The sequence below is a fragment of the Salvelinus alpinus genome, chromosome 19, assembly GCF_045679555.1.
Source record: "Salvelinus alpinus chromosome 19, SLU_Salpinus.1, whole genome shotgun sequence".
Classification (NCBI taxonomy): Eukaryota; Metazoa; Chordata; class Actinopteri; order Salmoniformes; family Salmonidae; genus Salvelinus; species Salvelinus alpinus.
In genome coordinates this window covers 38,466,682-38,483,616 of record NC_092104.1, presented here as the reverse complement: position 1 = coordinate 38,483,616, position 16,935 = coordinate 38,466,682, and the positions used below count along the sequence as shown (strand labels likewise).

Below are 16,935 nucleotides of genomic sequence, written 5' to 3'. Positions count from 1 at the left end.
ATTGCTATAACATAATATGGTTAGCCGAAACTTAAAATACTTATCCACAAGTTATAAAATCTGGAATAAGTCAGTAATGCCTGGGAAAAGGCACCCAAAAGGCCTGTGTACAGCCAGTGTTTAAATGGATAGTTCAAGAAAATTCTAAAATTCCACAATGGTTTCCTTACCTTGTTAAAATGTATGGACAAGTTATGACAACAATCCATGCTTTTGGTTTAATTTCCCTGTTACTGTTTTCACATGCTAACATTTTAACATAATGGCATAAATCCCATTCAAGTCATGGGACAGATATTAGCATTTTTCGTGCACCATCTCCAAATCATCTGAATGTATCTATAATTGATTGTGAAGCTCTACAAAGTCCCTTATAGATGTTTGAACATGATGCTGAAAAATGATAATATCAGTCCCATGACTTTAGCATGTGGAAACAGTGCCAAGGAAACTCAACCAAAGCACTGCCTGGTATGGCAACTGCTCGGCCTTCGACCGCAAGGCACTACAGAGGGTAGTGCGTATGGCCCAGTACATCACTGGGGCAAAGCTTCCTACTATCCAGGACCTCTATACTAGGCGGTGTCAGAGGAAGGCCCTAAAAATTGTCAAAGACTCCAGCCACCCTAGTCATAGACTGTTCTCTCTGCTACCGCATGGCAAGTGGTACCGGAGCGCCAAGTCTAGGTCCAAGAGGCTTCTAAACAGCACCCCCCCCCCCATTTACGCTGCTGCTACATATTACCTCAATTACCTCGACTAACCGGTGCCCCCGCACATTGACTCTGTAACAGTACCCCCTGTATATAGCATCGCTATTGTTATTTTACTGCTGCTCTTTAATTATTTGTTACTTTTATTTCTTATTCTTCTTTTTTTTAGGTATTTTTTTAACTGCATTGTTGGTTAAGGGCTTGTAAGTAAGCATTTCACTGTAAGGTCTACACCTGTTGTATTCGGCGCATGTGACAAATACAATTTGATTTGATTTGATTGTTGTCATACAGTGCCTTCAGAAAGTATTCACACCCTTTTACTTTTTCCACATTTTCCACGTTGTGTTACAAAGTGGGATTAAAATGTATTTAATAGTCATTTTTTTGTCAACGATCTACACAAAATATTCTGTAATGTCAAAGTGGAAGACAAATTTGAACTTATTTTTAATTAATTAAAAATTACACTAATAGATTTTGATTAGATAAGTATTCAACCCCCTGAGTCAATACATGTTAGAATCACCTTTGGCAGTGATTACTTTCTGGGTCTTTCTGAGTCTTGTACAATATTTGCCCTTGTTCTTTTTTAAATTCTTCAAGCTCTGTGAAGTTGGTTGTTGATCATTACTAGACAGCCATAGATTTTCAAACTGATTTAAGTCAAAACTGTAACTAGGCCACTCAGGAAATTCAATGTCATCTTGGTAAGTAACGTCACTGTATATTTGGCCTTGCGTATTAGGACTTTGCCAGTGCTTGAATCTATTCCATTTCTTCATCCCAAAAAACTCCCCTAGTCCTTGCCGATGACAAACATACCCATAACATGATGCAACCACCACCATGTTTGAAAATATGAAGATTGGTACTCAGTGATGTGCTGTGTTGGATTTTTCCCAAACACAATGCTTTATATTCAGGACAAAAAGTTAATTTCTTTGCCAATTTTTGTTGCAGTATTGCCTTATTGCAAACAGGATCCATGTTATTGAATATTTTAATTCTGTACAAACTTCCTTATTTTCACTGTCATTTAGGTTAGTATTGTGGAGTAACTACAATGTTGTTGATCCATCCTCAGTTTTCTCCTACCGCAGCCATTTAACTCTGTCACTGGTTTAAAATCACCATTGAGGGGCCTCGTGAGTGGCGCAGCGGTCTAAGGCACTGCATCGTGGTGCTTGAGGCGTCACTACAGACCCCAGGCTGTGTCACAACTGGTGTGACCGGGAGTCCCATAGTGCTTCATGTACAATTGGCCCAGCGTCGTCCGGGTTAGGGGAGGGTTTGGCCGGGGGGGCTTTATTTGGCTCATCGCGCTCTAGCGACTCCTTGTGGTGGGTCAGGCGCCTGCAGGCTGACTTCAGTTGTCAGTTGAACAGTGCTTCCTCCGACACATTGGTGCGGCTGCCTTCCGGGTTAAGCAGGCGGTGTTAAGAAGCGCGGTTTGGCGGGTCATGTTTCACATGACTCGACCTTCGCCTCTCCCGAGCCCGTTTGCAGCGATGAAACAAGATCATAATTAGATATCATGAAATTGGGGAGAAAAAGGTGGTAAAATACAATTGAAAAAAACATTTAAATCATCATTGGCCTCATGGTGAAATCCCTGAGCGGTTTCCTTTATCTCCTTCAACTGAATTTGGAAGGATGCCTGTATCTTTTAAGTGACTGGGTGTATTGACCCACCATCCAAAGTGTAATTATTAACTTCACCATGCTCGAAGAAATATTCAATGTCCGTTGTTTGCGATTGAAAAAGCTCCCTGGTCTTTGTTGTTGAATCTGACATTTCAACTTTTCATTTTATATTAATTTGTAAAAATGTCTGAAAACATTTCACTTTGACATTATGGGGTATTGTGTATAGATGACATTACAAGATGACATGGCTTCATACACTGGGTTGTTCTGAACATAATGAGCCTTTTGGCCGTGGAACATGCACCTGAATGCACTCATTAATCCATTCCATGCGCACCAAAATTATCTGCTTCTTTGAATTGCCTTGTGAAATCCTAACACTAAGATTGAATTTTATAACTTAGCTAGTCATGTAGGCAATAGAACAAGCTTTCAAATGATTCCCACCTGACTCAGATTGCAATTTATAATGGACTGTTTTTAGATTGTGTAAACCACAAGTTATTGTATGATGGCTGGGATGCAGGGCTGTGTTCCAAACAAAACAAATACAAGTGTGCTTGCTCTGGTTCCTCAATTGCACAGCTAAGAGATCAAAAAAGCACCTTATAGTTGAAGATTATTCTTTGAGTCATAAAAGTGCATTGAAATGACTTAGGAACTGTGAACATTTTGGAGAGATGTGTTGCCACAGTCCGGCACCAGTTAGACCCTCACTCTAACCCTTGTCATTTCCGTGTCTTATGTTGCACCTACCCCACATTTTCAATTAATATTCTTATGTTACTGAATGTATCCAGAGTATTTTAAGATTTCATTAACAAATAGTGAAAAGTACAGAAAATGTAAAATGCACATTAAATCAACAGTGCAATGTTTGAATTCAGGTGTCAGGTGAACTATTGTGTCCTCACCTTAAGTCTAATAATTTTCTCATAATCTCCAAATTCTTCCACATTTAAATGTAGCTCTATCCATATAGGCCAAAGCTGTCAGAAGTATTCATCTACCATAGTAACTTATAACTGGATGCTACAGTATCAGAATGCAAATTATATTCAAGTCCTCTATGTATACTACTAGTCAATTTTAATACCTTTTAACCAATGTAGGTTGACCCTATTGTCACTGACTAGACTAATAATGAAACAGGAGTCACAATCAAAGTAAATTGACTTTATTTCATGAACACACATTTTACAGTGGCCAAAATCATGGTAAACATGTAATGTTGATAAACATGAATGGAAAATAATAATTTCATGACATCACAAACATGATATGATGAATAATATGAATGATTTCCATTTTTTATCTGTGAGTGAGTGGGAACACAAATAGAAACATATCTACAGCCTTCAGTGATTCTTCAAATTCCTGCACTCTCATCAGGGCCCCATTGCCATCCAGAACCAGTGATTTCTACATAGAATCACAAAGCAATACAACTTCTTGGTTTCCATGTGCATTTAAGGGAACACACAGCTCCTGAGGACATGAACCTGTAGCCTGAGCCCCGCTCAAGTGCTCACTAACAAGAGGACAGGATTCTCTTTGAAGTGTCTATCCACTCTAGGATATGCTCTTCAGTGTCTAGTGCTTTATTTAACACAATCAGACCCTGTCTGTGTGTGTGTGTGTCTGTCTCATGACAGAACTCCTGACTGGGACTCTTTCTGTTGAAGTTTAAGGATCAGTTCAAGCAGGTTAATCTGCATCGTCAGCTCCTGCAATGACAAGAATGGAACATGAAATCTCCCGAGTCATTACAGACCTACTACTACACTGGACATGCAACTTTTGCAGGGTATGAGCTGCTAGTGACGCGCGCCGATTGCTGTCAATGAAGCCTGCTACACTGGCTGCGTGAGCAGTGCAGTCCCGCAAAACCAAGAATGCGTTAAGCTGCTCACGCCCAAAATCATTTTTATGTCTCTGTGTGCATTATGAAGGAAGTTAGAGGTAGTTTTGCTAACTAGCGTTAGCGCAATAACTGGAAGCCTACAGGTACGTAGGAGGTATAAAAACTGTTTCATTGCTGGAATCTTGCAGTATTCCTTTAAAGTGGCTGGCGCTCTGCTTGCACTGACTGCCTCCAGGATATGCTTCCAGTGAAGCAGCTAAAAACCCACAATAATTTGTCTACACCTGCAGTATAACAGGTCTGTTACAATGGTGGAACGAGAGAGCCTCTACCACCATCTACTGGAAATGTTTCTGCACTGCAATCTGTGTTTCACCCCCTGATCCCAATGGAAGTGTACTTAGCTTTCAACACCTCAAACGGTACAACAAATCATTTCTCTAGAATTCAAGGCAATACATTTACCTAAATAAATCAGGATTATGTCAACATTAGAATGGTAAAAAAATAAAATCTACCATATTATTTGATATAACCAGATGTCTGGTTATGAGCTTATGTAGAGGCACACAATGACATTGAACCATTATGTTTCATGCATCTGCCATATGCACAAGAATGTACATTTACAAAGTGTTGATTCACCTGGGGATTGGTGGTTATGTAAAACCCTGGGACTCCAGCCATCTCCAAGGTGTTCTGCTGGTCTATCACCTTTTGGTCCATCTCCACCACAATCTTCTCATCCATCATCCTTTGCTCCTCTCTCACTCGGATCTCCAGAGCCTGATAGAGACAATCATAATGTCCTCAGAAATGATCAACATAATTTAACTCTGTGGCTGTGATATAGAAGGATGGATGTTTCGATAACATGTGAAAAACGAATAGAACAGCACATCAACAACAACAAAAAGACTAATAAAATGGCATGATGCTCTGTCAATTCCATACCTCAGTTTCTCCTTGTTGATTGGTTTTCATAACTGCAAGGTTGTGGGACTTGCAAACCTGTAGGGCTTCTTTATGCTTACGAACCAAATCCTGCTTGAGTGCTGGGCATGAGGAAGAGAATAGAGACATTGTAAGGTCAAAGGACCTCAGATCCCTAGTATAATGGGCACACCAACATACACTCAAATGGTTATTTTTTTTCATAAGATAGAACATGTGAAACCTAAAGAGAGACACACACCTCGATGCTCACAGTGCAGCTTTTGTCTCTGGTTGTACAGATTTCTCTCAGTCAGGTGCTGGATGTCCAGGAGTCCCTGTACTATATCATACACTGTTCCATCGATGAGTGCCTGAGCCAGGTCACTCAGTGTGGTGTAGGACAGGCGCTGCTGAAAGGAGCTGGACATGGGGGAGAAATAGTTAAACGGATTTGTTTCTGGAGGTCAAGTCTAGTTTCTGTAACGCCTGGGGTGTATTCACTGGGAACCAAACAGACTGAAACAGGGATGGGACTACCTGAACTACCTTAAATTCTGACATGCCTCTGACATCCAACATCTGTAGAGATCTTATATGCACTCATGGTTCCTAGTTATGTGGAGAATCTCAATTGCTTTAACTTGATTCCTCGCATCCTCACCTTCTCAAATAATAAATTGAAAGGGACCATTCGGTGGGTTTTTAGATGGACGCGAGGAATAAGGTGAATGCAATTGAGATTCCCATAGGGCTAGGTTGGGCTGGTTACCTGGGCAAATCTTTGACAAGGGTTTGTAGTTCTGAAAGTAAGTAGTAATGTCTCTCTTGTTGTTTTGTAGAATCATTCTGCTCTTCGTAAACCGCAGGATAACTCTCCATTTTCTGAAGTGAAGTCAAAGAACCATATCAATCACCAAAATCCATAATATTTACACCAGAAGGTCGATGTTTTTAGCTATCCCCGAGCTATCTTTCGAAAAATCAAGGGAGCCCAAAGGAATTCCGAGTCATGAATAAATCAGCAATCCATCATGCTAGCTAGTTAGCTTCACTCTGAGCCAAAGCACAGGTTATTATCAAACCCTTTACCGTAAAAGCGTAGATGAACCACATACTTACTAAGTTACCTAGCTACAGTTATTTCCTTTAGACGTTCATCAAAAGGTAGTATACACAATGTATCGTGCATTTCTGCTGTAGCCTAGCAAACAGTCAGGTAAGCGGCTGATGCTCTGTGGAAGGACCCTAACAAAAGGTTTGTTGTCTATAAGATGCCTGCTTGTAATTAATCTTTTCATATGATTTTTATTTAATGTCTTTTTTGTTATCAATCTTAGTATGTATAATATTAGGAAAGATCAATATTTAAATTGAACTTAACTATAATTTTACACAAACAAAAGCGAGTTAGGGGGCGCGAGAACTTGCAGAAGTTAAATTCGTCCGCTAGATGGCGTGCGCCGCACACTGTCTGTCAATCGAGTAAGGTGAAGATGCAACAAGGCGAGCAGCTGAGCATCGCTAATGACTTGAGGATGCTTGTGTTCGCAACTGTGGTTGACCGTGTTCATGTGTGTTTTTTCGGCAGGTAGTGCAGGTTAAGGAGACTCCAATGAAGCATAAAGATGTATAGTTTTTTAAAGTAGCTACTATGATCTACATTTTTTTCATTAAAATAGGTGTCTACAAATCGTATCTGGAAATTCGAAAATACGCATAGGATGATTATTTTCTTCAAAGGACCATAATGAGGAAAGTAACGTTAAATGTCAGTCAGAAAATATAGATTTGTTTATTGGCAGGATACTTTAGATATATAAAACATTTGGTTGTTTCCACACAAACATTTAAAAACATTGTTGTTTGTTTGCCTACACTGGCCTTACGCTTATACGTTTGCAACGTGACTGTTAATTATATATCTAAACCTGTACAATACAAACGATACAACATTGATTAACATGGGCTCGACGCGCCGTCACGCGCAAAAGGTGCCAGAAATTAAGAGAACACACTTGCTGATGAGGGGAGCACGGTAGTAAGGATCGCGGATGGGCAGATGAAAACAAGTGGCAAAACCACTCTCTGTCAGAAATGGCCAAAAACACATCCCTATATTTCCGTATTGTAGAGGGCAGGAGCCTACCAGCCAAAGACGTGTGAGTATTTCGTAATTGTAATCATGCAACAGGCAGCAATTACTCCTATTTGCTTATTTATAGGTGTCTCGTTGTGTGAAGTACACTTATAGGACGTACACTTGTTTGAAGTAAAGAATACCTTTGATTTACAGATTAGTGTATTAAAAATGAGTATACTTGACAGGATCTCTAAGAAATGTCTATCAATAAGTTCTTAAGCAAATAATAAGTCTAGAGATATCTGTAGGTTTCCTCTCCCACTGGGAACACGCTGGTTGAATCAACGTTGTTTCCACGTAATGTCATACGTTGAACCAACGTGGAACAGATGTTGAATTGACCTCTGTGCACAGTGGGCTTCTACCTTAATTCCATTTTATATATTTAACTTTTTTTTTTTTTTTTTTTTTATCTCTGAAGCTCTGGGACCAGTGACCCATATTGCATTGTAAAAGTGGACAATGAAGTTGTGGCCAGGTGAGTCCATCAAGTCCTATGCGTTCTTGTTTTGTTTGCTACTTATTTTGACTTTTTTTATGATCATAAATGCTATTGATAAGTGGGCTATACGGTTACTTTAGAATTTCATGTAACAGCAAGTGGCATGCTGCTGCCAAGAACATAAACTGATGTACATAAGGGGACAACTGTAAATGCAAAAATATCTATCAGTTCAAAGGAAACTATTGTATCCTATCATGTTGTCCTTACTCTAGACTATACAAAACCTCTGATTACCCTTGCACACACGTTGAATTCAAAACTGGATGAGAACAGAATGTATGATGAGGGAGTGGTGTGTGATTACTGATCAGGACTGTGGTGTTACATTTAAGTCATTTAGTGTTCTTAGCTTGAGCCCCCCAAGCCCATGAGAACCTGATCCAGGGCTTGCCTTTAGGACACCAGCAGGTAACCATGGTTCAGGCAGTGCATTGCCCTGTTTTCGGCTGTGTGTGTCTCCACACAAGCAATGGTGTAAGTTTGTGTTTGATATTCAGGGGTCGGGGTCAGTGGTTTTCAGTGTCAGTTCACCCCTCTAGGGTGTCCGAGGTCCCCCTGGTGTAAAAAAGCTTTGAAATTGTTATTTCTGGTGAATTCTGTAGGGAAAATACATCCAAAAATGTCCTGATCATTTGGTCAATATACCCCAATAACAACAAACTCAGAAAGTCACCACCACAACCCTTTAACTACATTTAAAAAGTCAAAACCCATTATTCTATTTGTGTACTCTTAACCACATGGTCTTCAATAACACATTTCTTATACCCAATTAACATCGAAGGAGTCAAGGCAATCTGAGTCGAAACGTCTTACTTGGTTACACAACTCAAATTCTCACCTGATGACTTGTTCGTCCTCTCCTTGCCTCAACATGGGTGGTGCTCTCTCTCACTCTCTGTATTGCGTGTCTTTGAACAATCCCATAATCGTATAACCAAATACCATTATCACATGACAAAAATTGCTGGACTTATCAGTGATGGGGTTAGCTTATTAAGTTATTGTCTGGCAATATGTATAGCTAGTTAGCTGACTACGTAGTACCAGTCTATTGAATTGTACAGTGTAGTTAGCTATACCTATTGCCAGACAGTAAATAAATAATAGTGAATAAAAGCAGAATCAAATTAATGTTAATAAGCCAACATTTACTTACAGTCCTCTGCACTCCCCCAAAATCTTATGTCCTGCACTTTTCTCCTCTTTGGAATTGGCACCTCCATTAAAGTGGAACTGACAGCGTTTTAGCAACATGAAATCTTGTTAAAATCTGTTAATATAAACCCCCATGAAGAATGACAATTTTTTACATGTTCTGACAAGCGAGCACTTAGATATGGTAATTTTCATAAATTCATAGAATGTTTGGGAATGACATATGCTAAGGCATTTGTGAAAAATCTATAGAATCTAGTGGGAAAACGGCAGAGCAATTGGACAATTAATAGACACTGCAGTAAATAAAACTGAATACAAACATGTTTTGTCCTGGACTGGACTCTATGCAGACTGGTGCGCAATTTCCAATCAGAGCTAGTTGGCCTATATGCAAATAAGCCATTTGCCACAAGGGCCTGCCGTCATTTACTTTGAACTGGACTGTGTGTTTGTTTACAGGCAGTAGCAACAGCGAGACTTTAGATCATTAGAACACATTCGCCAAAAGCCACAAAATACACCTGAATGGATTTCTGCAAATACGTATGTAAATACCACGGGAGTCCTCTTACATTTAGGAACTTCACAGTACTATAGATCAAGCAACCATGAACAGGTAGGCTCTCTCTCCCTCAGTTGCCTATGCACATTAACAACTAATGCTAGCCAGAGTGAGATGAGCTAAAATCTAACGAGGGAACCCAGACCCTCTGAAACTTTTTCAGCTAGTTGGCCGTCAAAATTGCACAGATAAACGATGGGGAATAGTAGCCTGCTCTTCCTTCTGCAGCTTGCCTACCAATGCATGCTTGTCCCAATCCACTTTTTGACAACTGAATGGGATCTTGCTTGCCTGCCAAATACAGTTGATTGACAACTAAGATATATGCTAACTGTGGATAAGTCAATTCACATTTCTTGCTAGCTAACCAAATGATACATGCTTCCCTAGTTGTAGCCACTGAAAAATGAAATGAGGGGAAAAGTCGGTCACTCAACCACTCCTCCAATGACATCCTCCCAGGAGCTAGCTAGCTAACGTTAGGCTCCGTGTTTTTAGCTTGCTAAATAAATAGCTACGCTAGCCTAGGGGTGTCAAACTCGATCAGTGCACGGGTCGTATTGGGGGAAAAAAACTAATTCGCGGGCCAGACATAGCCTATTTGTTTTTATAAAAAACTTGCAACTGCGACCCAAACTGGCCATTGCTATGTTTTTCCCAAAAATATGGTCCTTTATAATGTCCACTTAGGTACATAGGATACTGTATATAGCATTTTTACATGTTAAAACAAAATAAGCGATACATAATATTTATCCAGTCTTTGCTGCTATGCTTGCATATGTGCATAATATGCTGCTACCTTAATAATATAAAAATATTTAATAATTCCAAATAACAAAAATGTAGCTATAGGTTGTTGTAACGTTTGAAAAATATGTAAAACATTTTTTTTGCACTGTATGGATCACCGGTGCGGTTGAATGCAGCATTGTTGTATGGTTCGCTCAAAATGTATTGTAGTTGTGTAGCCAGCCTAGGCTACTTCTCAAATGTTGCTGTAATATACCTACATGTTACTCCTTTGTATTGTATTTTGTTGCAGGTTTTGTTTTTTGATATTCATTGTCAAGCTTTAAAAACTGAAGCCAGACTGCAACATTTTGGTGGGCTATTTAGGACTGTGTCTGTACACTTTCCCTCCGAGGCGTGCTGTAAACGGCTCTTTAAACAGTGCTTTAAAGAGACAAACAAAAGCAGCACAATTTATGTTCAATTCACCGATGTGAGCGCATCAGGCTATAATTTCATAAAGTAAATGACTCAACTGTTGACTTGTTTGTGTATCCTATTTGGAACTCAGGCCTTGTGTTTGACACGTACGCTAGCCTATTAGCAGGGTTGGGTAGGTTACTTTCTAAGTGTAATCCGCTACAGCTACTAGTTACCTGTCAAATTTGAAATCAGTAACGTAACTTTTGGATTACCCAAACTCAGTAACGTAATCTGATTACATCCAGTTACTTTAAGATAATATTTCCCGTAATAGGCATTACAAGAAGACACAAATGTATGTTACCAATTGAACGACATCTATTGCAGGATAAGTCAATGTTAAAGTTTACATAGCTGGCCATATATGGATGTTAAATATTACTTTATGGGTTGGTTATGTAGACTTCTTCTAACCCATCACTTTCTACTACATATAATAATACGATTAAATTATATCTTAACATTAAAAACCAAAGTCTCTTCGAATTCCAGTCATTCCAATAAATGTTTTACCCCTTGATATTCAAGAATAGGACTCGGAAATTTGGAAGTATAGATTTTTATGTTTGTTCCTTATATAATGACAAACCGGGGCGTAGGTTTAACTACTTTTAATGAACATATACTTCAGCTAGAACACTCCATGTTTAGCCATGCAAGGTATTCTTTAACCATCTCCCGCGCCCGCATAGCCTGCTGGGTAACGTAGTCTAAATGTTATTAACACATAACAACACATCTTCTTTCCTTTAAAAGAAAACTACTTTTCTATGTAACTACACATGTCACATCACATTTGTTTACTCAACCTGCATAACATGCAATTTTCAGTAACACACATTTCTTTCCCCCAATTTTTTTCCCTTAAAAATAAAATAGTCTTTCAACTAAATATAGTCTGTCCAACAATACTCTATTGTGGCTCTTTTTCTATTCACATTAACAAAACATTCAGTCCAGATAAGTGTCTTGCACTTTTGTCGTGTCGCTGTTTTTGTTTGTCTTTCTGTTTTTCCTTTGCAAGTTTGACTTTGTGAGCACCTCTGGGTGTTAGCAAGTCCTCATGGATGGGTAGGTTGGTTCTGATGCGACGTCCCATCAACATTTGTGCAGGTGAAAGTCTGTTCTGCTGCGGTAGATAAGATTTTTTAGGAAATCCTCCTTTCCATCTTGTGCCTTTTTCATCAGACCTTTGACAATTTTGTAGTAGGGTCTGTTGGGTACTGGATGAGCCATTAGCGGCTCTGCTTGCTGCTTTGGCCTGTAGGTCAAACACAGTTCACATGAAGCAGTGGTCTGGCTGATTTCCTGGTTCATTCTTGGCCAGTACATTACTTCTCGTGCTCGTCGTTTGCATTTTCCCTCACCCAAGTGGCCCTCATGTATTTTCTGTAGCATTTCTTTGCATAGTGTCATGGGAATGACAATCTTGTTGCCTTTGACAACTATGTCATCCACAACGGTGAGCTCTGCTCTGCACATCCAGTAATCCTGTATTCTCCTTGGACAGTTGTTTTTCTGTGCAGGCCATCCTATCAGTGTTGTTTCTTTCAACTCTGTCATTGTTTGGTCAGCTGTGGTCTCTCTTTTGATCTGCTCCATTCTCTCAGAAGACACAGGAAGTGATGCTACGATCATGTCGACGTAGGCCTGAATCTGTGTTTTTCTGTGTGTCGAAGCTCTCCTTGTCGACTGCTCGAGAAAGAGTGTCGGCGGCGAACATGAACTTTCCCGGGGTATAGATCATCTTCACATCATACTTTTGCAGTCTGATCAACATTCTCTGGATTCTCATTGGACAATCATTCAGTGGCTTAGACATGATTGACACCAATGGTTTGTGGTCGGTTTCTACTTCGAAATCTCGTCCATAGACGTATTGGTGAAACCTTTCGCAAGCGTATGTGCTTACCAGTAGTTCTTTCTCTATTTGTGCATACCTTGTCTCTGCGCGTGTCAAGGCTCTGGATGCATAAGCGACGGGTTGCCATGTGTCGTCATGCTGTTGCAGAAGAACTGCTCCCAGGCCAAACTGTGACACGTCTGCAGAAATCCTTGTGCTTTTCTCTGGATCATAGAACCTGAGCACTGGCTCTTCTGTGATTGTCTTCTTTAGGTTTTTGAAGCAGTTTTCCTGTTCATGGGACCATTCCCATTAATTTCTCTGTTCCAGAAGACATCTGAGTGGAGCGGACTGTGCTGACAGTTGAGGTATGAACTTTGCAAGGTAGGTGATCATGCCCATGAAGCGTCTCACGTCGTCCTTGTTCTTCGGGCGCTCCATGTTGTTGATGGCTGATGTTTTCCTCGGGTCTGGTTTGACTCCGTCCTCTGAAAGTACATCTCCCACGAAGGTAAGTGTTTTCACACCAAACTCGCATTTGTCCTTGTTTAGTTTTAGGCTGACTTTCCGTGTCAGGTCCAGCACTTGTCTCACTCTCGCATCGTGTTCTTCTTTTGTGGACCCCCAGACGATGATGTCATCCATCATAGTCTCCACTCCTGGAATGTGCTCGAAGATCATGTGGATTGTCTTGTGGTAGACCTCTGGCGCTGAGAGAATCCCATATGGTAGACAAAGAAATCTGTACCTGCCCTCAGGTGTGTTGAATGTGCATAGCCTTGAGCTTGCATCATCTAGCTTCATTTGCCAGAATCCTGATGAGGCATCAAGCTTACTGAACCACTTTGCTCCAGCAAACTGCGACATTATCTCTTCTCTGGTTGGCAACTTGAAAAGCTCTCTCTTGATTGCTTTGTTGAGATCTCTCGGGTCTAGACATATCCTGAGATCGCCGTTCTTTTCCCCCACAATAACCAGTGAGCTTACCCAGTCTGTAGGTTCATCCATTTTTGTGATGACGTCCATCTTTTCCATGCGTCCGAGTTCCTCTTTGAGCTTTTTCCTCAGTGCAAATGGAACTTTTCTGCATGCATGCACAACTGGAGTAATTTTGTCATCAGTACATATTTTGTGTTCTCCTGGTAAACATCCAAGACCCTCATACTCAGCCAGTAGTGATTCTTGGTCATTTTCAGTCTGTGATGTCACTACATACACTCTTTTCAACAAATTGAGCTTTTCACATGCAATGATTCCTAGAATAGGCTGTACACTCTTTTCCACAATCAGCAGCTGTGCTCTGAACTGTTTTCCTTTATACTGTAAAGTTACTATGCAGCTACCTTTGACTGGTATGTTCTCCCCAGTATAACCAGTAACCTTAATTTTCACCGGGTGTATTTTGCTCTTCACCTTCAGTGTTTTGTAGTCATCCAGCAATAACAGGTTTACCTGTGCTCCAGTATCAAGCTTGAATGGTATTACAGTTTCATTCACAGTCAATGGCACAATCCATTCAGCATTTACTGCATTGCATATTTCCACAGAATCAACAAAGAATTCTTCTTTGATAGACCAGCAGACCAGCAGAACAGAACATCTCCTCGACTGTGTGAACCTTTTTCTTTGTAGCCTCAGCCTTTGCAGCATTTTGAGAAATTATTATTTTTCCCACAGTTGTTACATGATTTGCCATATGCAGGTTTTTTTTTTGGCTTGTGGATAAATCCACATTTTCCACATGTAGTGTTTTGATTTCTCTCTTTTGCTTGTTTTTGTTTTGTAAGGCGTTGTGTGTATTGCTCCTCTCTTTTTATTGCATACACTGACGTCTCATCCCTGCACAGCTCTTTAGCTTGTGGTTTCAGCTGCTCGACACATATTCACTGCTTTATCCAAAGTTAAATCTTTCTCACACAGCAATCTCTCCTTGAGTCCATTATCAAGTATGCCACAGACTATCCTGTCCTTCACTAGTGAGTCTTTCAGATTTTCGAATTCACACGTTTTGCTCAGTGTGTTCAGCTCAGCCAAATACTGGTCAAAACTGACTCCCTGTTTCTGATCATGAGAGAAAAACTTGTATCTCTCAAACGTGACGTTCTGGCTTGGTACAAAGTACTCCTCAAATTTTGCCATTAGCACAGTCAATGTCAAGTTTGCCTCGTCTTGCTGAAAGCTATTGTAAATGTCCAATGCATCCTCTCCAATAACATGCAGAAAAATGGAAGCTTTCAATTTGTCATCATCTCCCCCTGCATCACTGGCTGCTAGGTAGATATTGAATCTCTGCTTGAAACGTTTCCAATTGTCAGCTAAATTGCCTGTTAACTGCATAGGAGTAGGAGGACTAAGCCTATCCATGACGGAGATCAGGAACAGTGTCAATTTCTCTTCACAGTATGTTGCTCATCAACTTGCTCGTCAACAGATTCCAATGCAGCCTCGCTCTCGCTGCTGTCACTCTCGCTGCTGCGGCTCGTTGTCCTCGCTCTTGCAAGCTAGCATCTCCGACTACTCACGTCACTTGACTTGTGGTAGAATGTTCAATTTTCGTCGCGGAAATTTGCAGAGTTACTCCTTTCTTTTCTCTGTCTCTTCATAGCGACTACCAATCTGACACCATGTTATGTTTGTTCCTTATATAATGACAAACCGGGGCGTAGGTTTAACTACTTTTAATGAACATATACTTCAGCTAGAACACTCCATGTTTAGCCATGCAAGGCATTCTTTAACCATCTCCCGCGCCCGCATAGCCTGCTGGGTAACGTAGTCTAAATGTTATTAACACATAACAACACAGATTAGCCAAATTGTTTTACCTGAGCATAACCCCAAAACTAAGGACTTGTTAGCCAGCCATACTCTGTTGTTTATGATTTTGTTGTCATGGAGGACTGGTTGGGTAGATTCAAGTTGAAAAATAAATGCTGCTCTCATGGAATGGCATGCTTTGAGCATTACTGAAGTGCTATTTACATGTGAAAAATGAATGTCATATGCTGCATTTGCTATAGGCCTATTGTTTACCTCATTGTTGGTGACACTTTAATATCTTGATAATATGCAGCTGTTTAAAGGACAAATTCAATGACAAAACGTCTGCCCTGCCTCTGTTTTGGTAAAAAGCTGAGGGATGGGCCTGGAGAAATGTAACCACTCTCATATTAATATACATAGCTATGGATGCAAGGACTGACCATTCACGATATGAACATTATTGTTTCAACCATGTTTTGAGGCTATTCAGTGTTTGTTTACATTTACAATGTTTACAGACATTGGAGAAACACAAGCTTATATTTTGGGTTCTAATGGAGTGTGACAGTTGACCTAAGCTCATGAGTCATTTATAAGTTATATTCTTCAAAAATCAATGGATATATATACAGTACCAGTCAAAAGTTTGGACACACCTACTCATTCAAGGGTTTTTCTTTATTTTTACTATTTTCTACAACGTAGAATAATAGAAGTCATAAACTATGAAAGAACACATATGGAATCATGTAGTAACCAAAAAAGTGTTAAACAAATCAAAATATATTTAGTTTCTTAGATGCTTCAAAGTAGCCACCCTTTGCCTTGATGACATCTTTGCACACTCTTGGCATTCTCTCAACCAGCTTCATGAGGAATGCTTTTACAACAGTCTTGAAGGAGTTCCCACATATGCTGAGCACTTGTTGGCTGCTTTTCCCTCACTCTGCGGTCCAACTCATCCCAAACCATCTCAATTGGGTTGAGGTCGGGTGATTTGTGGAGGCCAGGTCATCTGATGCCGCACCATCACTCCTTCTTGGTCAAATATCCCTTACACAGCCTGGAGGTGTGTTTTTGGTCATTGTCCTGTTGAAAAACAAATGAGAGTCCCACTAAGCTCAAACCAGATGGGATGGTGTATCGCTGCAGAATGTTGTGGTAGCTATGCTGGTTAAAAAACTTAAGGATTGGCATCCCGTCAATTGGACAGTTGTAAATCATGCAGCGTCTTTTGTCATCATCGCAGATTTTCGATTTTATTTTAAACAACAAATGTCGGTACGTATGAGCAGAGGTGGGACCAAGTCATTGTTTTACAAGTCTCAAGTCTTAGCACTCAAGTTCCAAGTCAAGTCCCAAGTCAAGACAGGCAAATATGTGCTCTTCACCAAATGTAATACCATTTCATATTTTTAACAAGAGTAATAGTTAGTATATTACATTTACGCAAATCATGAATGCTTTAAAAAAATATCTATATATTTATTACTTTCCAAATAAACGTTATATTTCCATGGAAATACATGGGTAGCCATGAGAAAGATTTCAGAATGTATCATCCAAAGGGACCCAGAGATAAC

At 40.1% G+C, this 16,935-nt stretch overlaps 2 protein-coding genes across 2 annotated transcripts in view; one reads left to right on the top strand and one right to left on the bottom strand.

Moving 5' to 3' along the window:
- Nucleotides 1-3,524: 3,524 nt before the first annotated feature.
- Nucleotides 3,525-6,426, bottom strand: dgcr6 (DiGeorge syndrome critical region gene 6). The gene is made up of 6 exons (XM_071353406.1): nucleotides 6,283-6,426; nucleotides 5,933-6,045; nucleotides 5,423-5,583; nucleotides 5,182-5,282; nucleotides 4,873-5,013; nucleotides 3,525-4,090 (listed from the first exon to the last, which is right to left on the bottom strand). The coding sequence occupies exons 2-6, from the start codon at nucleotides 6,040-6,042 to the stop codon at nucleotides 4,010-4,012; spliced, it is 594 nt and encodes a 197-aa protein (XP_071209507.1). The 5' UTR covers nucleotides 6,043-6,045; nucleotides 6,283-6,426; the 3' UTR covers nucleotides 3,525-4,009.
- Nucleotides 6,427-6,625: 199 nt separating this feature from the next.
- The window catches only part of LOC139545522 (rasGAP-activating-like protein 1), a 62,294-nt gene continuing 51,984 nt past the window's right edge, over nucleotides 6,626-16,935 (top strand). The window contains exons 1-2 of the mRNA XM_071353400.1: nucleotides 6,626-7,322; nucleotides 7,725-7,781. Of these exons, the coding sequence (XP_071209501.1) occupies nucleotides 7,258-7,322; nucleotides 7,725-7,781 (122 nt within the window). The 5' untranslated portion in view covers nucleotides 6,626-7,257. The remainder of the gene's footprint in view (nucleotides 7,323-7,724; nucleotides 7,782-16,935) is intronic.

What these genes read in the sequence shown, in the direction of transcription:
- dgcr6 (XM_071353406.1), bottom strand. Translation starts at nt 6,042, where the DNA reads ATGGAGAGTTATCCTGCGGTTTACGAAGAGCAGAATGATTCTACAAAA. An exon ending in CTTGTCAAAGATTTGCCCAG is followed by an intron (nt 5,584 to 5,932) that starts GTAACCAGCCCA and finishes CCCCATGTCCAG; the next exon opens with CTCCTTTCAGCAGCGCCTGT. An exon ending in ACATAACCACCAATCCCCAG is followed by an intron (nt 4,091 to 4,872) that starts GTGAATCAACAC and finishes TTGTCATTGCAG; the next exon opens with GAGCTGACGATGCAGATTAA.